This window comes from Ochlerotatus camptorhynchus, unplaced genomic scaffold (genome assembly GCF_037179485.1).
Source record: "Ochlerotatus camptorhynchus isolate MF236.1 unplaced genomic scaffold, CSIRO-AGI_Acam_v1.1 ptg000130l, whole genome shotgun sequence".
Classification (NCBI taxonomy): Eukaryota; Metazoa; Arthropoda; class Insecta; order Diptera; family Culicidae; genus Ochlerotatus; species Ochlerotatus camptorhynchus.
Window position 1 is genome coordinate 3,790,085 of NW_027040620.1, and position 24,676 is coordinate 3,814,760.

At 37.0% G+C, this 24,676-nt stretch overlaps 3 protein-coding genes across 3 annotated transcripts in view; 2 read left to right on the forward strand and 1 right to left on the reverse strand.

Moving 5' to 3' along the window:
- be (ben) overlaps positions 1-4,959 on the forward strand; it is a 49,339-nt gene extending 44,380 nt beyond the window's left edge. Inside the window, exon 8 of the mRNA XM_065220684.1 lies at positions 4,511-4,959. Coding sequence (XP_065076756.1) covers positions 4,511-4,902 — 392 coding nt within the window. The 3' untranslated portion in view covers positions 4,903-4,959. The remainder of the gene's footprint in view (positions 1-4,510) is intronic.
- Positions 1-24,676, reverse strand: part of hiw (highwire) — a 129,757-nt gene that overhangs the window by 95,345 nt on the left and 9,736 nt on the right. The window contains exons 17-23 of the mRNA XM_065220693.1: positions 23,639-24,174; positions 22,594-23,574; positions 22,370-22,525; positions 22,029-22,079; positions 18,950-20,454; positions 18,637-18,887; positions 18,443-18,575 (exon numbers count right to left, since the gene is read on the reverse strand). Coding sequence (XP_065076765.1) covers positions 18,443-18,575; positions 18,637-18,887; positions 18,950-20,454; positions 22,029-22,079; positions 22,370-22,525; positions 22,594-23,574; positions 23,639-24,174 — 3,613 coding nt within the window. The remainder of the gene's footprint in view (positions 1-18,442; positions 18,576-18,636; positions 18,888-18,949; positions 20,455-22,028; positions 22,080-22,369; positions 22,526-22,593; positions 23,575-23,638; positions 24,175-24,676) is intronic.
- On the forward strand, positions 5,447-15,053 carry LOC135700243 (uncharacterized). The gene is made up of 5 exons (XM_065220687.1): positions 5,447-5,820; positions 13,644-13,853; positions 13,919-14,246; positions 14,300-14,431; positions 14,495-15,053. Exons 1-5 carry the CDS (start codon positions 5,635-5,637, stop codon positions 14,998-15,000), a joined length of 1,362 nt encoding a protein of 453 aa, XP_065076759.1. The 5' UTR covers positions 5,447-5,634; the 3' UTR covers positions 15,001-15,053.

A 24,676-nucleotide genomic window follows, 5' to 3' on the forward strand; every position in this document is an offset into this window, starting at 1 on the left:
CATGAAAGAAATAAAATATAAACGGTAAACAAAACGTGACTACTAAAATCTCAAAAAGATATTCTCACAAATGTATTTCACGCAACCAAGAATCTGAAAACCATTAGATGCTATAATGATACTCTGCACATGCTAGACACAAGAAGAGGCCAAAAGGCAAGCGTCTGATACACAAAACCCGCCAAATCCACTTGCAGCCACAATCAACGATTGTACGAATCGCGAGCGCTCACGAATCATAAAACCGCTGACTGCGACACTCTGAAAGCGAAACTGACAGGCTCCATGCGTCAAACACCCGCCCTCCAATCTCCTCCCGCATCCAACAACACAAATCTCCATTACATCATCTAACGAATTCAAAACTCTGAAAATCACTCATCTATAGCAAGTGAGTGGAAGCAACCCTGCATGCAACGATTTTTCATGGTACACTTTTTCTGCCTATCTTTCTATTAGGGCTGTGGACATCCGTTAGCTTCGAAACTTCTAACCAAACTGGAAAATCTATCAGATCACAAAAACTTGAAAAAAATTTCAATGGTATTATTGATTATTTTACGCAAAAACGAGCAAGTAATATTACATCTTTTGTATCGTATGCTAATGCCAATTGACTGTAACAAAAATAATATGCTTAAATAAAATAAAATATTAATAAAATGATATGCAAAATTTACTAGAAGATCACCTTTATTGGTGAGAAGTTTCTAATAAGCCCTCCCAGTTCCTCTGTATACAGAACAAATCTGATACTATAATCAGAATTGCTCAGTCTGCATGAAGCAGCCGATTTCATCAAGGAAGTTCTATTAACAACCAAGAATTAATCGTTTGAGGCATACTGAAGCATTAAGAAGGTGATATGTGTCACTATAGGAAATCATCATCGTTGCAAATATAAAGAAATTAAACATAACCCTATGCTTCAGTACCGTCAACCTCCATGTCCATGGAGAGGGAAAAAATCATAGTAAATTTATTGATAATATATTCAAGATAAAATCAATTTCAATAAAGCTTGTATGCTTTGTCAAACCATCGAAAAATATGGCAATTCGTAAAGCATAACTTTAACCGGAACCTATCGAACCCATCAACACATGGGCCGAGATCAACGGCTTTACTTCCCAATGACCTGAGATTGATCCAAGACACAGTGGGGTGAGAAAGCTCTCACGCCTACCACTCAAGCACCGGCGCACGGGGTATCGGAACATGAATATTATCGAACTTGCATGAACCTCGGATCTTTCTTCATCAAAAGTTAGTCAATAGGGCTAAAAACAAACTGTTAAAGTTTGAAAATATTTCATCGGCGAAAACTTGAAAAAAGGGATTTTAGGATTTCATCCTTTTTGCACCCTGAGAATGATAAAAAAAAAGACTTAACAGCTCAAGCTCAAATTAATAACTGTTAGTCATTTTAGCTCCTATTTCAAGATACGGTCACCCGGATTGCCACCATCATAAAAGTCTGAACATTTTATTTGCTGTCATGCATGTTCAAAATATCACATTTCCCATTCCCTAATCACCCTTCCCTTCCTTTCGCCCTAGAGGTGTGTCGAACTTTGTTACAATTAATAGAGAATTAATAATAAGAATTTTGCTAAAAATGTATCGTTTAGTTATTCATTCGAATGTATTATCTCTATAGATGTAAAGCAATACAACAGCAGACACTATGTGTATTCATTTAATATGAAGACTATTATAAGCAACAACGCAACTCACAAGTTTTTTCGAGAACTCAGCATTGGTTTTGGGAAATTTGTAATTTTCCCACTTCTTGCTGAAATCTTTGTGCACTGTTTCAGTTGTTTGTTCGGAAAACCTCGCCAAACCGTTTTGTTTGCTTTGGCAGAATTCTGCCACGTGCTGCTGGATCGTATGTAATTTAGGAGTAACCGGTAGCTGAGCCAATTTCCATGATTTGCAAAACTCATTGATGCATTGCTCGTAGTCCTTTTGTAGATTTACACCGAAACAGTCATCAATAACCTTCTGCAATAATCGAGAACATTCACAAAGTGTTTCGAGTTTAAGTCACCAGTATCCAACAAGGCTCGCTTCGTCAGCAGATTGCGGCAGTGCCTCCCAGTATACTCGAACTGCGCATGGCGTGACGCTATGGTCCAAGCTTGTGCAAGATCGGAATCGTGCTCTGCAATCGCATTGTATTTCGCATTAACCATACCCAGAAGAAGATGCAACGAGGGTGGTGGGCACACATCCAGTATCAAGGTTGCGTCATTTCCAGGGATAAGCGGTGTGTGTACGCAGTTGAAATAACCTTCCCTAACGGACCCGATTGTACGCAGCGATTATTGATTTCCTTTTACTATCTGGCGGGATCACCTCGATCGAACGTGATCTAGTGTTCAGCGTGGATACTCGTGATGAGTTAAACTTTTGTTAGAATTGAAACATTATGTGTTTTAAGACAACTAGATACAACCATTGCGATCAAACATGCAGGCTTGGACTTAGCTAATTATTTCGTTGTTTTTGGAAAAGTTGACAAAACTTAAGTGATTTTAAAGCTTCTACAAAATGTGAGGGTTGACCGCCATACAGTCACCTACGATTTCACAGCCTCATATGCTACACTGTGCTATGTTTAAAGTGTATCGGAGGTTAGGTTGATGCTTCTGTTAGATGTCTTAATGTAATGTACATTTCGCTAAATAACTTGATTGGAAAGGCATGAAATATTAATTTAAAAAAATATACAGTACAGCCAAAACGTTTCTTCCTTTTTTTCGTATTAACAGTTATGTGACTTGTCATGGGATGAGATTTGAACTCGTGAGACACATGGGTGATAACTAATACGCCGGGCCCGCCCCTTGCCGTGGCGTGATTCCCTTTGGCTAGCTTAAAATCACCCGGTTTGTTGAACGATCGTCGGTAGTATTAGTATTTTGTAATATTTATTTATTTATTTACTTACTTTATTTGATCAGGCTCAACCGAATCAACTTTACAGAGCCGAGGTTTTTTATTCATTATATATTACAATTAATCGTAAAACTATAGTCAAGAAGTTCAACATAGAAGGCACCTTATCTCGCGAATTGGAGAAATGTACGCAAATCATGGTTTTAACCAGAGCTTAACATTATAGACGGCTTATATTGAGTGTGAAAGCACTGCTCAATTTAATGCATTGGTCCATCCTGACCGTATGTAGCAAACGGTAAAGGACGAGGCAATGAAAGAGCCAACAACAACATTCAGTTACTACCGAACAGGTGGCTCACACAACTTGCCTTCGCCCACACAGCATGTAATTGAGGCATTTTTCCATATAAAATGTACGCTCAGTCATTCAAAACAAGGATTGTTTACCATCACGGAAGAATAAACGTGTTGACTGAGCTACTGACTGCGTGTAGTGACTCGTTTACTTCCCAATCATTCAGACATTCACGAGGCAGTGATTGACGAGGTGGATGTCTGTTCTTCTTCTTCTTCTTATGCGTCTTCTTCGCATTTCAAGCTTATTGCTTATCGCATATTAGCTTATTACGTGCTGTTAAACTTAGTTTTCTAGCTGCACTATGCCCTTCCACAGTGATTAATTGAGAGCTTTCGATGCCTGTACCATTTTTTCATTAGTATAATTGTGTGGGAAGTACAATCATACTCTATATGCCCAGGGAAGTCGACAAATTTCCAACCCGTAAAATTCCAACCGGACCGGGAATCAAACCCAGCCACCTCCACTTCTTCACTTATGCATTTATCACAAAATGTTTGCTTCCTAGGTAGTTAACAATATGATCGACCGAGCAACTGCAGAACATGATACACATCGAGCGGTACTGCTGGATACTCCTGGTTTCGGCAACATCTGTGAGCAAAATGAGTGCAGAAGTCTTTAACGATACGGAAAGATTGATATTTTGAGTAAAATGTGACGTATCCTCGATTCCGGGTTTGAAAACATTGTTGACTAGTTTCGAAATTTCATTGGAATAGCATTATGTCTTCGGGCTTGAATGTAAATTACAGTGGTTTGTTGTGATGTAAGGGGCTCTATGGCCTGGGTTCAATTCTGAGCGCCTTTACATTACTATACACATTACGTCGCTTCCTCGCATCATTTGTTCACCATGCTTTAAAAGATCGCATCACTTGCCAAAGTGAATACTGATCTAACTCACCCTTCCTACTAACAAAAATAAAAATGTCATTTTATTTGGCAACTGTATAGATGTAGAGGTATACTCGGTCTCCAGTAGCAACGGCTGTTGAACTAATAATCGTTTCCTTTTCACAATGACCGTGAGGACGTGGTCGGCACCGTTATCATAAAATGGACTTGTACCACCTACCTAATGCTGAATTATTGAAGATTACATTGCATTTCTCGTAAATAGTACAGAGGATGTTAAGAATCTCCGACTGTAATTTGTTGTATATCCAGTTTGTTTTGTGTCTACCAATATCTTAAAGAACCATCATTGATGTGAAATCATATCGATTTGATATTTATTTTCAGATAATGCCCGAACGCTCATAACTCCGTACGCCATAGGGAATAACATTGGAGCAATCAGCCTACAGCAGCAACCGGGAACGTCTCGAAATTTGCCAGATATTCTCAATTCGAATAGTGGTAACAGTACTGGTAGCAATACCGGTGCCCAACTGAATGCCATAGCCGTTCCAGAACCACTCAGATACATGGATCGGTCCCCAACGAGCAGTAGGGAAATTCCCGAATATACACTGCCAGTGAAGAAAGTGCCACCACCAAAGCCTGTTTTCCGACGCGAGCCAATAGTAGAGTCTGACAGCTCATCCACGTCAAATTCCGACCACTCAGAACATTCGGGTGGCAGTGATATTACCGTTAAAATAGAAGATATCGTGGAATATGCCGACGCGTAACAATATTGGAGTTCAGTGCAATGGAAAAGATGTTAGTTTTTATATCCGAAAATAAAACGTCCAAAAATGCTAATTATATTTGTCTTGAAAATGTAAGTTCTTGAAAAGTGATATTAATTTAGTTCAGAATGTATTTTATGTTACGACGACAGAAGAAACAAGCCTTGTTTCTTTTAGTAAATTATCATGCTAGTGGAATGTGGTGTAAGTAATTGAGAATATTACTACTAATAAAAAGACTTCGTACTAGAAAGTTTCACTATCGAAACAAAACTTCCGAAACGTCCAAACAGCCGATGGCAATGACAATTTTACATTGCATTCGTTGAACCAGTATCTGTTACACACTGAAGAATAGTAACATAAGAAGTGTATTGGTTTACACTAGGACTAGCGTACTTAGATAAGCGATAACCTGTAAGTATACTTATACACATCCACGGTGAGTTGTGCACCGTAAACGAAACAGATGTTTATTTTCTGCGTTATCGTCGATATGTTATCTTTGGGAACATTTTTCATATCTACAATATAGCGATAGTCAAACAAGAATTATCGCTTTTCATTGAAATGTAGCTCAGTTCACCAACAGCGGCTATCGGATGAGTTTGCAAACTCTTTGACTGCAAATGCTTGAAGGTTGAAATGGCGAAAACGGATATCTGTTTCTGAAGATCGAGGTCACCCAACCCAATCGAGTTAACCAATGCTAGTGAAAGTGATGATATAACAATGAGATACAAAGTGTGTTCTAGTTTCTTTCATCTGTGGATGGTGGTCACATTTTTCGTCGTGTGCCATGCTGAAGACGATTTCAATGAATTTCAAGATCGCGATGAAGAAACCTTAGTACACTGCGTTCATGATTCAGCGCATAGATTTGGTAAAAGAATATGTGATTGTGGATATCGGAACGAAGTAAGTGATAAAGCTATATGCTATGAAGGTGAATATTTCCTCACACATAACGTATACAGAGACAATGGTATTATTCACTATGTCTACACGACTACAGATATGAACATCAGTCTTGGGTGATTCATAGCTATTCTCGCTTGGTTTGCTTGGTACCTTGTATTGCAATGTATTGTTTGAAATCCTAATTATCACAGTGTAAACAATCAGCTAACTTGGTATCCTGCAGTCAGAAATAAAGAAATCCTAATACTAATAACTGTTCATTTTATAAAACGGACACTGAAAGCACAGTTTAAGCTTGATGTTTCTTCGGCAACTCTGTGTTAAAACCACTTCTGAAGCTCTGTTTTAAAGCAACGTAGCAAAATATATGAATAATACACAGTCAACTCTCCACAGCTGGATGTCCACTAACTTGCCTTCGAGTAATACTACCATAGTAAACATGCATTTCATGGCTATTAGTATGGGATTGTTATTCTATAACTCGATAATTATTCTATACGATGGTCTCTTCAATATCGAGTTGTAGAGAGTTCACTTTATTCGTAGTAGCACGTAAATTTTACGATATGTTATATGACGGGGTTAGAAGGAAAGGGGTGTAAGTGCCTTTGATCGATTCTCTTCATCGACGTTCTGTTTCGTCAATAATTCAGCTGCACACACATTCCTTGATTCTTGTGCCATTCTGAATGCTAGATGAGAACATCCTATATCAAACTATGTGGCATAAAAAGCGCAAAATCTGTTTATAAAGCTGTGGCTATCAAAAGAGAAAGTCGGTGAAGAGAATCGATCAAAGTCATTTACACCCCTTTCCTTCTAACCCCCTCATATCACATGTGTTCGAAAATGCTTGTAACCACATTTGTTTTGTAGAGCACTACTTCGACCTAATCGCCCATTTTGGGCCTATCGCGCAGAAAACTTCAAATAAATCCATGATTTCTGAGTTAACAAGTCAATTATGCGTTTGGTACGATACTTTAGTTAATAAGCTTCCTAACGAAGTCAATGAGAACGCGTGATTTGAATGTTAGCACCCATTATTTCCAAAAACAAAAGAAGTGCTCCGACCGAATCAATTTTTATCTTCATCCGATAGGCCGAAGTGAATTCATTGGCGTTTCAATGCGTTAGGCCGAGTTTAGAATCCGCAGGCCGAGTTTGGCGTCAAAAAACAGTTTTAGACTTTTGACAATATCTTAACGATTGGTTTGTCTTTATCAAATCTTACGGTACATACGGAAAGGTAAATAAATTTGGAAGCCATCAGTAATAATCACATTCCGTTTGGTGCTAAACTGCGCTAGATTAAGAAAGACTAAGTGTGGGTTGTGCTTAATGGGCCGGAAATGGGGTAGTTAACCCTATCTGCTCATATCGAACACTAACTTAAAAATACACTAACCCTTTCCCGCTCAGAGTGTTCTGGCATAATAAATTTTAAAAACTAGTATCTCTGGCGTGTTTTGAGATATTGGCCTAGATTGTCTTTCCGATAATAGAAGAACTAGTTGCAATAGTTTTAGAAAAATATGCTGTTATTTCAGAAAGTTATAGCACACAATGTCAAAAATGGAATGGTGCTCAGAGTAACCATGGGTGGAAAAGAGTTAATTTTATTTGATCTTCAAAGTATAGGTACATACGATATTTCAACAATGCTGGGCTATTCCACACCAGTTTTCATACAATTTTATCAATTGAATGTGTAACACGTAAGACAAATTTTGTTTTGACTGTATTAATTCAAAGACAACTTAATTAATAGAAAGTTACACAGGAAATTATCATACTTCAGGGTGTAGAGTACCTGGGAAAACCTGAGAAAATCAGAGAATTTCATTCAAATTCAAGGAAATATTTCTTAATCACAGAAAATAAGTAAAAAGTACGACTGCCTTCGCTAGTTACAAACAACATAATTGGGTTCTTTAATTTTGAAAAATATATCGTTTTTAATATATCATCTGAAAGAGCTTCGTTTTCTGAGCAGAACGATATTTTTTTTTTCGAACCCACACACTTTCATCTCGATTTTTAAATCAAGATTTAAAGCAAAATAATAACTTCACTGTTTGACACTAAACTGACACACTGACACCTCGCTCCCATACAAAGTGACACCGAGGGGCGCTAATAAGGTTATTTTTGCAAATGTAATCGTACTTATTTAAAATAGTTCCAGTGTACCAAAATTAATGAAATTTTGGGTTTGGGTTCCATTTTTAATGCAGATTACGAATATGCATTTACCTCAATACCCTTAAAGAACCCAATTACTGGGTGTAGTTTGAGCATGGTTTTAAATAGAGTTGCGAACTTGTGGTTGCTCAATGCTCAAAATTATTCAAGTAAAACGGTATTTTGATGATTTTGGACCGATATAAATTCAGCTCCTACTGGGTGTTGACAGCTTCTTGACTTGAAATGAGATCCTGAGGGTTGAAAAAAAATCCATTTTCGTAGATAGAAGTTTTTAGTTGTTGCAAAATTTTACTTTCAAATGGGTATGTGCGTCTTTTAATAGATGTTACACCTAATTGCGCCTGCCACAATTTAACCTTCGAGTAGATTGCACCGTCTGCTCGATCCAACTTTGTTCAATAAAAATCAATTCTTTGAGCTTATTGGAGCACCTTTGCAATAATGGTGAAGAATTAAGAGAAGATGATATTTTTTTCTGAATACGTGTAGTTCTTGTACCTTATTATGTTCTGACAGCCTAGTTTGTCAGAGAATCAACTAAATGAGAACTTAGGATAATGATCTTGCATGGATGGAATGTTTTTGATTGCTTGGAGTAGCACTTTGAGTGAATAATGATTCAAAGATACGAAGGCAGCGAAAAAGGGGTTTTATTGAGTAGTCTAGTAGTCTTGTTAGCTAGAAAAATTGGTTTCTCAGTGAAGTTTTCGTATTTTTATGTTGCTGCTATTACGATTGAGATGACATTAACTCGCATAACTTAGGAGCGCTGTTTATGATTGCCGACCGGAGGAATACGGTCGCAAATTAGCGTTTAGTGAAACGTGTTATCCGGAATAATTTTCTTGCGGAGCTGGGTCTCAAAATGTGATCAAGGGAAACAATACATAATGGGATTAAAGACAAGTGTTTCACATGTAAGATGTATGCGAACTGGAAGAGTTGAGTTCGGAAACAGTCAGAACAGAACACCTAAGGGTGAGAAAATCGCTATGCAAAGGAATCTCAATTACTGCTTGACTTAAATTTTGGAAAACACGATTTTTTACTTTTTTTCTGTTCTATAAAATGAATCGAACGCTTTATTCAATTCAAGATTTTACTGGTCTATTTCTTCATGGATTAAAAAAAATCCAGAAAGCACTTCTATATATCCAAGGAAAGTAATAGCTGATGATGTTGTGTTGCCAAAAACGGGTAGGCACTGTACCTGGATTTTTTTTTTTTTAATTACTGGAAAATCAGGGAATATCAGTGAACTTGGTTTTTTTCGTTGAGTCGACACCCTTATATTTTGTAGGATGATTATTTAAGCTTAAATCTCTACAGTGTAATATTGTTTGGCTCATAATCTTTACACATCACGAATCAGCAATACGAATACAACGTACAATGAAAAAAGCCACTGACAATTTGTGGTGCCCGTTTTATAAACTGAACAGTCGTTAAAATCAAACACTATTTTGCCCTTACACAATTCAGGAAATATTACTATCTTTATTAAAAGATGCTTTTTAAGCTTATAATCGCTCAGGGCCTCTATTATCACCGTCACTTCAACTGACTGTCACTTCACTGGAGCGATTATGAGTGTCGCCTAAGTAACTTTTTTGTCACTTAGTGACGAGTCGCGTTACTGGAGTGATCATAAGCGTCCTTTTTCTATCAATTTTTGTCACTCAGTGATGAGTCACGTCACTGGAGCGATTTTGAGCCTCCCATGTTTGTCACTTGGTGACTGCAGTGTTTTTAGTAACTTGAATGACGAGTCGTGTCAATGGCGATGTTTTGCAAGGATATTTTAAAAACTGCCCACAAGTACAAATATTACTTACTTTATTTACTTATATTTCTCAAATTAAATATTTTACTCTAAAGTATTTTGATGGAGAAATCGAATAAATTAAATATTGCGCTTTTTTAACTCTCCTTTGGTGGTGTGGGTGATAGGTGTAAACTATCAAAATGAAGAAAATAGGGGAATTTACGTATTCTCGGCAACCTAAGCAGTGACCTTCTTTCTATAGCCTTTTTCTCTACGGAACGCACACATATGCAGTATTGGTTTGTTTACAATCTTTTACTGCGAGCTGCTCTAACAATTTCAGTCGAAAGAATTGTCAAAAACTGTTTTGAAACGCTTTTACAAAGCTCCAATCTTCTCTAGTGAGAGCGAGTATTGTCGACAATCAGTTTTTCTTCGGCAACCGTTCCATTTGAACTGCATGTAAATCTGCTGTTCTATTATCGGCAACTCAAAATCAGCTACAATTTGTAGAGCGTGTGTTGCATTTCAAGAAAACCTTGCTAGATTGCTTTTTTTCAGTGGTAAAAATATAGTCAAATTGAAGCTGAAAGCATAAAGAATCGTTTGCATACATTCAGCGAAGTGTTTTCGTAAGAAAATCAAGTGCAAATAGTGTTTCAATTTGGGTTGCCGAAAATAGTCTGTCATGCCGAAGCCGTCATTTCCCCTACTTTAATAAGATACAATTTGCATTTTGAAAAGATTTTTATAAAAATTGTGATTTTTTACCATTTAGTCAAAAATATCACAAAATGACAAACGATCAACGAGCCAAATGATAACGCATTGTAAGTAATTTAAAACAATGACATCTGAAATATCACTCTGAATTCCTTCCACCTTGGAAGATGTACTAATCTTGATTTCAATAACTCTTCTTCTGATTTTTAAATTTGATTCTTTTGTTCCAACTTTGTTTAGAAAACACAACTAGCTGTTGTACTCACTTTTGAAAGTGGATTTCGTACATTGCATGAATGCCTGTGTTAAAATCAAACAGCGCAAAATAATAATGCAAACTGTTAATAATGAGCAATACAGAAGCTAGGTTTTCTTATAATGAAGATGAAGATTTTTGTAATCTTTTAATCTAGAGAATCCTAGTCCTGACTACTTTAAACTAGGGGAACAGGATTTTTCAGTAATCCAAGGAACACATCTTAGTCCTTGTTACTTTTTATGCCTTGTTGATAGTGACAAAACTCGGCTTTGTCCACCGATGATGATCTTGAAACAAGGAAAAAATGAGTTAGTTATAACTAGATATAATAAGACTATAGTCTTCATCTATGTAATTCCTGATCTTCCATTCGTTGTTCCCTAGTTTGAGGTGGTTAAGGCTAGGGTTCTGATGCATGGTCATAACCGGTGTCATTCCTTAAGTTTGTTGCTAAGGAATCCAATTTTGACTGACAAAGGGGCGCACCTTTGGGGGGTGTTTCAACACTCCGAAGGGTATAAAGAACGGGACCTTTCAATTAGAGTCGGATCCTTGCGATAAATGCAAGAATGACAACTGTAAAAAAAACCGAATACTTCATCATTTCTCAATAGTGATGGAGTAATACGACATGCTCTAAATTAAGGATTTAGATCAAATTACTGGTCCCAGTGGTGTTAGGCCCCGAACAGAGGAAAAAAAAGCTGAGCCTTTATTCATAATATTGGGATAGGGAATAGGGTAAGTAAGCCAGTTGCCATAGTGCTCCGGATTTTGGCCCTAGGGTCTAACTCAAATTTGAAATAAATTTTCATGACTTTATTCGCGTAGACATATGACGAAATCTAGAACATCGAACTCTGCATGGAAATTAATCTGGTAACAAATGATAAAAATTGAACTTTAAGATAGGGCCAGTCATTAATCCTCTTGGGCCACTTACCCTAGTCGAATCTATGAATGATTGTACACCGAGGCAAAAGAACGTAAGAATTCCACTTATGAATTTTAGCCACAAGAAAATGATATGAATTTCATAGATTTGCCTTATGAAAAATAATGTCGACAAAAAAATAATTAATCGGAGCAGACTAGAACCGAACCATGGACGTTAAGATTACGGGTCTTGTGTCTAGACCATTCGTCTGTCAACGCTTGAGTAAATGAAAAAGCTAAAGGCGTATAAGAGCTACCTTATGTTAGATGAATATCTTTCATAAGTTGCGCTTATGAAATTGATATGTGTCGTTCATAAGTCGAACCTTATGAAATTCTTAAGTTTATTTGCCTCAGTGTACTATTGCAGATTTGTGCTGCAGGGTAAGTGCCAGTTATGACACTAGTGCTCCAGTTTACCAGTTAAGGTAAACACCTTAGAGCCTAACTTTTTTACCCTAGAAAATTTTGATATAAATTTTCATGGTTTTATTTGCATAGTGTGAATATTCTAACCTTGCATGGACATAAATTTGGTAAAGAACGAATTAAATTTAAATTTAAGATAGGGCCAATTAGAGGACCACTAGGGCCAAGAACTGGCACAGTAACCCTATTTCAGAAGTTCTAAAGTATTTTGTTTTCGTATGTGGGCTCTAAACGTTATTTAATGAAGTTTATTTAAATGTACGAGGAAATCTACAATTGGGTTTTATTAAGGTTATTGCATACCGTAATATGCATTGAAAATGGAACCGACATCCAAAATTACATCAATGTGGGTGCACTAGAGCTATTTTAAATAAGTGCGATTACATTTGCAAAAATCACAATCATAGCGCCCCTCGGTAGGGCTTTGTATAGGAGCGAGCTGTCAATTTGTTAGTTTAGTGTCAAAAAGCGAATTTATTATTATGCTTTAAATTTTGGTATAAATCGAGATAAAAATTTATGAAATCGGAAAAAAATATCATTGTGCTCAGAAAACGAAGCTTTTTAAGATGATGTATAATAACCGATCAATTTTTTTTTAAATTGAAAACCCCAATTCAAGAGTTATTTTTTAATTAGCCGTATTTGATTTTGGGTCTAGATTTTCAAAAGCAGATTCGGCTATCTGAAAGTAAACTCTTGAATTAATAATAGTGTCGCTGTTAATTTCCATTAATTAATTTAAATAACTATAACTCTTCTTCTAGAATATTACACCCCAACTGTCACTCAAGGCCTATCTTCAACTAAATGTTATTCGAGCACTTCCACAAATAGAGTTTTCTATTCTTGGGGTCCGTTCAAATATTCCGTAGCGCAAAATAGTGGATTTTTGAATACCCACCACCCCTTCGTCAGGCACTCTTATTCATGCTCAGGTTGAAAAATCACTGGTAGAAGGTTGTCCTAAAACTGCTCGACAATTGATTAACTTAATGAGTATTGTTGAGAGAAATTTCCAAAAGGTTCTGCAGAGTATTCCGAGAATGTGCGAAGAAAATTTCCCAATAGAAAACAAAGGATGGGAATCTTGAAAGTACATAATTCTAAAGACATTTAGGGATGATTCTAACAAAATTCTTGATAAAATTTGAAAGATATCCTGTGAAAAAATTCAAAGAAACTATCTCATGGTAAAATGATGCCATCATACGTTTTAAGGGGTTAATTTTGACACGTTAAATCCCCTAACACGTTCATTAACGACGATAATTTTAACATGGACCAAGACTGCATGTAAATAAGAAATCAAGCATACAGTGGAGCAGTTATGGGTTTGTGGGTTGTGCTGCTATTCGCATAACAGTCTAGATAGGAAATCTACAGAACATGGGACTGTTATGCGAATGCGGCAGTAATAGGAAATATATAAACAAACATTGATGCCTTTTGATACCTATTAACAAATTTCATATATTTACAAAAAAAAAACAGGCCTTTATTACACCAAAATTTGAAGGAAGTACAACGGAAATCGAAATAGCAAATTGCAAGTCGCTTCGAGTACGTCGGGATACATTCTCAGAGTTATTTCAACTGACCAAACTATCCATCATCAATGTGGAGGATCTCATACTAGAGCCAAATGCTTTTGATTTTACACGTAATACACCTTCAGCTCAGCTAAAAATTGATCTAATCAATGTAAGTAGCTAAATATTGAGTGTTGTAAGATGTGAAACAAAATTACCACATTACTTTTTTACCAGAATGTTATAGAAGAAGTACCATCTCACGTACTAAAAGGACCCGTAGCAGAGATAAACTTCACCAGATGTCGAATAGGTGTTTTCAAGCCATACAGTATTACTAGTGTTCGCGATCAACTATATGCCCTCAGCATTGTGGAATGTCTCGTAAACAGAATAGAGCGACATGCATTTAAGCGTTTCGATGTGAATCAGCTTTTAATGAATGGAAGCAAATTCATTGCACCCATACCGTCCCAAAGTTTCTACGAAATTGAAGTTTTGGATCGGTTTCTAATAACAAATTGCTCGTTTTATGCTCTATTACCAAGTGCATTTACATTTAAAAGTATGGATTCACCATAAACAGTGTTCAATACCTTATCATGATAATCTTTGCAGATGTCACCAACCTTTTAATTCGAAACAATGAATTCAACGATGCAGCAGGAGAATCTTTTGTATTGCAAATAAGGAAAAGCATTCAGATTGTAGGGAATTATTTCACAAAAATTGATGACACTGGATTTCAACGTAAAGTATCCCTTCTAGAATAAATGTGTAAAATGATTATAATGCTTCCAATTTTCGTTTCAGGCATAAATATAGACAGTTCATACTATAACCGAAATTCAGAACGACCCACACTGAAGTTTCATAACAATAGAATAGGAAAAATAAATGGTGCGAGAACGCTGCTTTTCTCCAACGATTTCGACGTAAATCTTAGGGCAATCTACATCGAACAGAACATTAATTGCGACCAATTGGTCGCTTTGAAAGAGTCTAGTAGTGTATTGGTGAACCATCCCGACGAGATATACTTTGGTTCATCCCACGAAGGAAGCACTTTCAAATCATTTTACGACATCCAAAGATTTCAGTGCGTTGAAGATGATTTTTGGTTCTATTTGATAATAGGCGCTGTCTCCGGATCGATAGTTTTGGCAATTATTACTCTGCTAATATCATGGTATTGTGTAGCGCAGAAGAAAAAGGAAACACGTAAACTCAATGTAGTTATGCCTGAGCCACGAACCTATCGTGAGACTCAAATAGTAATGCAGATAGAAAACCATGGCCTGCTGAAAACGGATCTATGAGAAAATCATATTCATAAAGTTAAGAAGTATGAGGCTGTTTAGAATGTAATAAGATATTATGTACAAAATACATGAATTACAAATTTGTAAAAACACTATTCAAGAGCTTCAATTTGTAATTTTTGCAAAGAAATTATAATGCAATTATAATAGTAACAAATAAACAAACATTTCAGAATCGCAAATTAGCTGAATAAACAAAACAAAAAAAGTGAATTGAATGGTATGTCAAAAATATAGACTCATGTGGTGATTGTCCACCCGCTGGTGCTGCTGAATGTATGCATTCGAATGTGCAAAATCAACCATCAAAGATGCGACGTGAGTTTTCAATTGTCAGACGAATGTGATGGATTACAGGTATACCTCGATACATATTTTAGCTTATTACGTGTTCTCAACTTAGTTTTCTTGATTCACTTCCACAGTTACTAATTGAGAGCTTTTGATGCCTGTCCCATTTTAGCATTAGTATAATTGTGTGTCAAAGTACATGAAGGGCAAGTACAGGCAAGTCGATAAATTTTCCAACTTGAAACATTCCTAGACCGGACCGGGAATCGAACCAAGCCACCTCCAGCATGGTCTTGCTTTGTACCTGCGCCTTTACCAACTGAGCTAAGGGCAGCCCCATCGACATATGGAAAGAAATTTGTTCCAGAATATTTTTAGGGACCATTAGGTACTGCAGTGTGACGTCACAAATGAACTCAGTGTTCATCGGCTGAATTTTTTGACAGTTCAGTGGTACTGTTCACAAGCACTTAGAAGTTTTTTTTTTCCGAAAAAAAATAATGCGCGTTGAAAGGATGTTGCTCGCGGACATTGCAGAGCCGTTTCAAATGTTATGCGAGTATTATTAATGTGTTCATTTTTAGTAAACAGGGCCCCGCTATTGTGTCACTTTTTGTCGAGTGAGTGAACTAAAATCCATCCGTGCACTCGTCTATACTCAGAGGGAGAGATAAGCGGAGAGAATGTTTTGAGGCCAAATGAACTGTCAAAATCTGAGCAAATGGAACATTTCCATTAGAATTTTTGAAATTTTAGAATTAGTATTGTAATCGAACAGAAATTCAATCACCTTTATGTTTCGTGTGCTTCTCAAATTCAACTAGTTTTTGGAATCAAAAACAATATTCTAGCTCTATTGATTAATTGATCTTACTTGGTTAACTCATAGCACCAATAAATGTGCAAAATATTGCGATGCACTCAATTATTATTTTGCACGTAAATCGAATCAATAGTAAAAGTCATGTGAAATGCTAGCTTCTAGCAAGGCTTGCAAGATAATTTAGGTACAAATCCCTGCTGCCGAATTGTATTTTGTTTTCTCCGCCCATCTCTCCCTCTGAGTATTTCTAGGTGAACAATGCATTAATTAAATGTTCGTAATACCTCTAATAAGCATAAATAATTCTAAACAATAATCGTACTTTTCTCATATGCAAGTTTTGGAACATGGAAAAATATGCGTAGAACGGCAGGTGGAAGTTCGTAGTATTATTTATGTTATTTTTTGTATAGTTGAAGATGCTAATTTCAAATAACAGACTGTAGTGGTAATTTTTATACGATAGATGGAGTAGATGAAAGCATAGAGTTGATAGTTCCGTTAGAGTACGGCAGTGTGAAGATTGTATATAGATATTAGAATAGCGAACTAGGACAACTTTTTAAGGAAGGTACAAATCGGAATTATTAGTTGTGGATCTTTTCATTATTTTCCGTCAACTTCTGATCTGCTACATAAAGGGTGTATATCAGTCCTATATGGAAAAAGTAGGCATTAAGAAAATGGCAGACGAATTTACGAAATAAAACTCCCATATAAGTATTTAAAAAATCATAGTAATTTAATTGATAAATTTTTCATGTTAAATTCAGCTGCAATGAAGCTTGCATATTTTGTTATAACAACGAAAAATATGGCAATTAAAAAAACAGAACTGTAACTTGATATATGGAGGGTTGATTTTCGGGATGAGACTGATATACGATTACGTTGCTTGATGGGACAAACTGACTTGATGCTGTTTTCACACTGTTTAAAGCTGATAATTTTTTCACATATTATGAAAGTTGATGACACCCCTCACCATCCCTCTCCTAAGGGGGAGTTTGGTAAAGAGAGATGAAAAAACCGATTTGTACCTTCCTTAAAAAGTTGTCCTAGTTCGCTATTCTAATATCTATATACAATCTTCACACTGCCGTACTCTAACGGAACTATCAACTCTATGCTTTCATCTACTCCATCTATCGTATAAAAATTACCACTACAGTCTGTTATTTGAAATTAGCATCTTCAACTATGTAAATCGTTAACTTCACGTAGAAGTAATACTAAAAACATATAGTCAAAGTATTTTTTGTATTTGGAAGAAATTTTGATATATTTATGCCAAACGACCACTATGCCACGTTATTTTATGCCAAACGACTTTAATACAAACGGCATTTCCCCCATCAACACATTGATCTTTTGTGATATTTCCGTGTAATTTGTTGCATTTCGTAGTACCTACCTCATTTTTCGAAGCATTTATATCATACTGTAATGCATCGAATAACGGATACTCTTTTAATCCGGACATTTAATTTTAAATTAAATATTACATCCCCTTGGCAACCTAATAATTACAGGAGCATGTACGACACTATTGGATCATCATAAAATTAACGTTACGTTTGAATCATGTTTGGCCCTAATAATCAACTTTTAAATGTGTTCGGATTTCGGTGCATTACGGTACTTACTCTTCTACTGTAAGTTAAATTGTGATGTTCCGGATAATTCGAAGAGTTCTGGGATCTTTTCAAAGACGCACATTCTCATCAATCATAAAAGGTGTCCTTACCCGAGCAAAGTCCAGCATCAAAATGACAGCAAATTGAAATCTAGTTTAGATATCAACATCAAACTGAAATCATAATTTGATTTCAGTTTACACAATTGACAAATTTGATATAGGTATTAGCATTTTGTTTTCATTTTGCTGTACATTTGCTCTTCAGAAATTTGTTGTTGTGGGTTTGTTTTCATTGCCTTAGCATAACATCAAATTGAACACTTGTTTTGTTATCAACAGGAAAAATTGATATCAAATTTTGTTTTCAGGTTGCTCTCACTGATAGCAGAAATAGTTTTCAATGTGATGTCACAGGAAGATTTTTTTGCTCTCAATTTTGATATTTTAACAGTTAAAACGACCAAAACGCCAGCAACCTGAGTAATCATTATCAGCGAAATCACAACATCAAATTTAGGTTTCAATTTGATCTCAGACTTTGCTCGGGATAGTGACAAAAACAAGCGATGTTACTGACATTTGACGACACATCTGGTCCAAACCTTTTCTTGTTTCCAGCTTGGATTGCCGATGAAAGGTACCACATTACCGTACGTAAACAATATAGAAACTGATTTGGTACTCACGTGATCGGCAAATTGGCCTCTAACGCGTTGTTTATAGTCAAAACGGAGTCGGCAACCATCAGCCCTTTTGATAGCAATGCGGTGTGCTTCTTTAGGGTATCCTCGACATTGGACATATTATCGGTGATGTCATCTGTGAAAGAGTATTGGTGTGAATACAAATTAATGAAAGCCATCGACGGCATTTAGCTTACCGGAAAACACAAGATCCTTTTTCAGCAGATTTGCACTGCACAGGCCACCCAAATAAGACAATTCATATTCTAAATGTATCAACGACGTGCTGGGATACTTCATCAGATTTTTATTGTCATATCCGATTATAAAACACTTGAAGCCATATTTGTTCCCCTTTTGCTCTCGGATGTATGTTGACGCAGTTTCTAGGGATATTTCCAGTTTATTGCCTGGTAGTACTATTGCATTGTTCGACCAATTTTGGGAGCTGGAAAAGAAGGATTATGATTAGTAACCAGAACATAAATCTAACTAAATATATAGACTTACGTGTTGAATTTTTTCACATTTATCCAATCAATTTCCGAATGATCCTCCTTAGCCGTGCTTCCTAATTTTACAGTACTTTCCAACTTAACCTCCTTACTCTTGCGACTGCTGATTGTTGATGCATAGTTATCATTTATAAAGGCTGCATCATTTTTACTCTTCTCCGGATCTTGAGGAATTTTCACGAACACGTAATCCTCCGGCTGTACTGTTCCACACTGAGGATCAAACTCAATCGTCATCCAGCGGACGTTTGGTGGGAACTCTACACGATAATTTGCCACTGTGCTCGATTTATATGGATGGTCGCTTTCAACAATGCAATAGTAGTGACTAGTTGTGCATAAATCGTTCTGATCGGTGCTCATGCTTTTGCGAATTACTTCACCCATGTCCGGTTTGCCAAGATCGTACAATTTGAAATTATTTATCTGATTCAGTGCAGAGACATGTGGCAGAATCGCACGAATGAGACCCAACACTTCAACTGAGCTTTTCAGGTTGCTGCAGACAAGCGGTCCGATGTGAGCAAATGTTAATGGCAGTAGCATTGTGAACAGGCAAGAATCTTCTGCCGAGAACAGCTGAATGATGCGTTCTTGATTTAACTGATGGTTGAACTCTTCCGCATCGCTTCCAGCATCGTTGAGTATTGAAAAATTATCGGCTTTGCTATGCATTCCCAAACCGGAAGTGTTTCCGTTCGATATTGAGTCTAGTTTGTTGTTTCGATCATCGATGTAATCGTTCGGTGTAATTTCTTCTGCGCCTATATCGATTTCTATGTCAAAATCGATGGAGTTCCTTGATTTTTTGTCAAATTTCAACGTTTCTATGATTCCTTTTGAAAAGTTTTCAATGCGTTTTGTGATATCTTTCGCAGTGGACGAGTTATTATGATCGAAACTGCTGCTTGTCACATTATTCACGTTTGCAATATCTGAATTGTTAATCCAGGCAATGTCCAGATGTTCCTCGATGGGAGTGATGTTATGCTCTGAATCCACTGTGTGGGTGTTGTGAGACGAATTTGAGCTTTTATCACTGGAAGTTGACGAAAACGCGATTGCATTTCTAGCATGAATCAAAAGGTCTTTGCATCTAGCCGTGACGTCCGTCGATATCTGCAGTGCAATGTCTCGTGCATGTGATTCCTTGCTGTACTTCCCGGCGTAGCTATCATTGATCGACGGAATACTATAATACAGGATACAGGGAATTTGCCCTCTAGCCGGAGTGGTTCCGTTGAAACTTAAATCACAAGGATAAAATTTGAACGTGGCACCGCACGGACCGCGGATCGCTGCGAATCCTCCATCGCCGGAGCACGTCCGGGCACCTTGCGAGCAAAGACGTAATGCATACCGGACGTTTTCCTTGACACTGATTGCGCGATCAAACTTGATTTCAGTCATGAAATTCTTAACCATACTCTGCTCGTAAGCCCCAACGACCGACTCGATTACTTCCCATTTGTGCTGAAGTTGGCTTTTCGATTCCATGCTCTGAAATTACCAACAATACTAACTTGAATTAAATGTTTAAGCATAAAACTGTTTTTGAGACGTAGGTAATTAAAAAAAATAACTTGTACAATTACATTTCAGGAGTTACCCAGTACCACAACAAAACAATGTTGTTAATTGATCAAAATCATGCCGATTTATGAACTACTAAATATTGAGTTAATTGCAAAAAGTATTTCATGTATTGTAAATTTGTTCGCAAATACGTGTACCTTTTAAATGAGGTATAAACAATGTTGGTCGGTTAAAATTTCACAATTCTACGAAGGTTTGAAATTTGGGTCAAATATGACCCCAATATACTATGTATTAGTTTTTTTAGTTAGTTTTTGAGGAACGTATTGAAGATTCGTGCAAAACTTTGAGATATATTTAATTAATTTCCACTCTTCTGTTTCAAGAAAGTCATGTCAAATATTACCTTCTGGAAAAGTTTGCAGGTTAAATGCAACCTCAATGATCCTTTGCTTTTTCAATCCAGCACACACAGCCTGTTGATATTTTGATAAACAAAAAAATAAACCTAGTAGATGACCTCTCTTGTCCCACCTTACCCTACGTACAACCCTGCTGTCGAAATTTATTTTGATTTTTTCCGCCCATTGCTTGCTCTTAAGATCCGGTTGCGTTGCGTAAATTTGACAGTTAGACAATAGATTTAGCTGTCACTTTGCCGCAACGCTTCAGATCTGGACGTAATGTGGGTGGCCCTTGATTAATTCTAATTAAAACTATCGTATAGAGTCGGGTCTAGTGGGGCAAGAGTGCCACCTTTTTATCTAGTTCGTTCATATGAAAGGCTCAATCGCGTTAACTTTACGGAGCCGATAATTCATTGTTCATTGTTTTTAGCAAGACTGCCACCTTAACAATGGTACGTTCTACATATGCCAAATAGTGGATATATGTAGGAGTTTGTGTATCGTTTTGCAATTTCATATCATTGCCTTCATACAACAGCAATGTAATGCAAATTAAATCTCGTCAAAAGTTGTTTACGATTTTTTCAAAATGTCATCTCAAATATTTTTTTGAATCTACCATTGGGTAAGAATGCCAACTCCTATGGGACAAAAGGGCCATGCGTCTGGAAATTGAATGAAATCGATTAATGCTTGTTTATAAACATCGCATTTGATTATTAATCATCTAGCAACAGATGTTATTATGAACTTAATTTAGCTATTGTATTTTGCAAAATTATTCAATGCATAACAAATCAACCATTTTTTTTCACGATTTGTTTTCCGTCGATGATGTCTACCTAATTATTATAAATAAATTCGATTTTCGACCCATGAGTACAACATGATTTTTTGCAATTTTTGTAAGACTTCATTTTAAACAGAACTTTCTATAAAGCTGCATAGGAACACCATTCATTTATGGGCGAGATAGCATTGCAAATTTTTTTTTCAAAATTATTGAGGGTGGCACTCTTGTCCCACCCGACCCTACTCTGATTAAAAACATTAATTTTATGGTTTAGCAGACTAAACAGTGTTGCAAGTCACCTTGCCGGTATATTCATAAACATTAAAGAAGAATCTTACATCGTACAACAATTCCAGCTGGTATTCGTAGCTCCCGGATCCGGAATAAACCTGCAATGAGCATAAAAAACTATTTAAAACATACTCTATTTCTAGCGTTCAGAATCATAAGAGCCTAACTTGATGATCGATTCTTTTCATCGATTTCCTCTTCGGTAGGTGCGTTTGCTGATGTTTTTGCTATAGGTATAGTCAGTAGTATCTTTTACAACACTGACCTGGGAAATAATGGGCAAGTTGTTCACTTAACTGCCGTTACCTAAAGAGAAAATCGATCATCGCTGTTTGGCCCTTTTCATTCTGAAAGCTAGATTTGTCATACACCACCGAGTTTGCCTTACACAGGCTCCAGCAATCGATATTCCTGGTCGATCGACAGTGAATGCGATCGCATCCGGACCAAAGTTTCCAGTATTCCATGTTTTGCTAACGTCTACCTTAGCGAAGCGGTTTCCGCTTGAATGCAGAACATTTGATGGCACAATCGCCGTTTCAGTCTGAATAAGGAAAATTATGTGACTCTTTAGATATGCTCAATTAACATAGATTTGTTTTCACCACTTACATCAATTGTGCAATTTTGGTAAATAATTTCAGCTAGCACCTTGGACAACAAACGGCAAGAATTTGTGATCAGGTTATTGTTCAAACGCCGTTTCATTGCATCTCCGTTGTAGATATCGATCCCATGATTATTATAAATGTTTTCAATCTTCAATCGTATGGGTTTGGAGATGATGTCCAGCAAGCGACTTAGTACATCCTTGAAAGTCCAGGAATTGCAAGTTATAGTTTTCTCCTTCTGTGTCCGATACAACATCTGCTCCACCAGGATGGGATATTGATAGTTTTCCGAGCTCACTAGCATCGGGAATCCCAGATTGTCACTGGGACTTATGAGTGATTTATATTCCACATTCGGCGACAGCACTGAGAAAGTTGATCGCAAGTTGATGTTTGGATCGCACAGTCCAGCCAGCACGCCACTCAGCAGACGAGAATGCAAGATACCCTTATCGATTTGGGCCAGAAGATTGCAGATGCAGTTCCACTTGAGAAAAGACGTAGGATAGAATGCATTGAAGCAGCTGACGAATGTTGTGTGACATTCATCCAGAACGTCCAATATCATGGTGCAAATGTCATTGCCAGACTGATAGGGCAATTCATCACACAGGATCTGAGTTAGCAGGGCACGCACGTCACCAATGCATTCAGCCAATTGAATGCTTTCAGATGCTATCTTCTTATTCGACATCGGAGTGTTGATTTCCATTATATTGATGTCGTTGACTTTGAGCATATCGGACTTGCTGTCTACAGATGATAGTAAACCATTTCCATCGTACGCTTTGTTCTTAGGTGATTTTTCCAACTTAGAATCAGGTCTGCTGGTATTGACTTTTGCTTTGTTCGACGGTTTTTCTCCATTGTTGAATCCTTTATATGGATAAATTTCGTTGATATATTTACGAAGGAGTCTTAGGCTTGCTTTGCAAATGTATACCAATCGGTTGAGTGAGATGACGTTTTGATTAGTTTTTCGCTGAAATTCAAGGGAAAGAATTCTTTTTTTACAAGAACATTTTTCTAATGAAACAAAACTTTACCGTTTCCAGCAAATCCGTAGTCGACACTTTGAAAGAACTCCAGGACCAGTTCAACAGCATCACCAAGCTCTCGAAGCAATCCTTGGTCAGTGTATTAGCGAATACTTTCGATAGCTTGCAGACCGGATCGGCTGAGACTGAGGGGAAAACGGCTTTACTGTTCTGCGAAATCATTCGATACAGGATGGATGGAATTTGTCCGGAATTGACTGTCGTTCCATTGTTGGCCTTTTTCGACGTTTTAAAGTGAAACACCACGTTGTCAGAAGTGGTAACAGTTGACTGTCCCGAAGAACCACAATCCGAAGATGGGCCGGAGATTTTGGCCAACACCAAGTACCACCGTTTGGCGCTAATCGTTACCGGACTGGGGAGAGTAATGTTGAATTTGCATTTGGATGGACATTCAAAGGGAACTTCTTCCACTTCTGATATCAGTATGCCGTCTTTTTCATTGGCACCACCGTCGTATCCTTGGTCGAACAGTTTCAGCTTGCAGGTATACTCACCACGTCCTCCATACATGCCGAAACCAGCTGAAATAATATAAGAATTCCTTCTTGAGTAGCACAAATGGCATGCAATCAAAGAAAAAATCTACCCAAGCAAGAGCATTATCCTAAATTCACATTTACATAGTTGAAGATGCTAATTTCAAATAACAGAGTAAAGTGGTAATTTTTATACGATAGATGGGGAGATGAAAGTATAGAATTGATAGTTCCGTTAGAGTACGGCAGTGTGAAAATTGCATATAGAGAGTAGAAAGCGAGCAAGGACAACTTTAGGAAGGTACCTTCGATTTGTACCTTCTTAAAGTTGTCCTTGCTCGCTTTCTACTCTCTATATGCAATTTTCAAACTGCCGTACTCTAGCGGAACTATCAATTCTATACTTTCATCTCCCCATCTAGCGTATAAAAATTACCACTTTAGTCTGTTATTTGAAATTAGCATCTTCAACTATGTAAATCGTTGACTTCACACAGAAGTAATACTAAAACGTATAGTCAAAGTTCACATTTAGTTAATTCTCTGA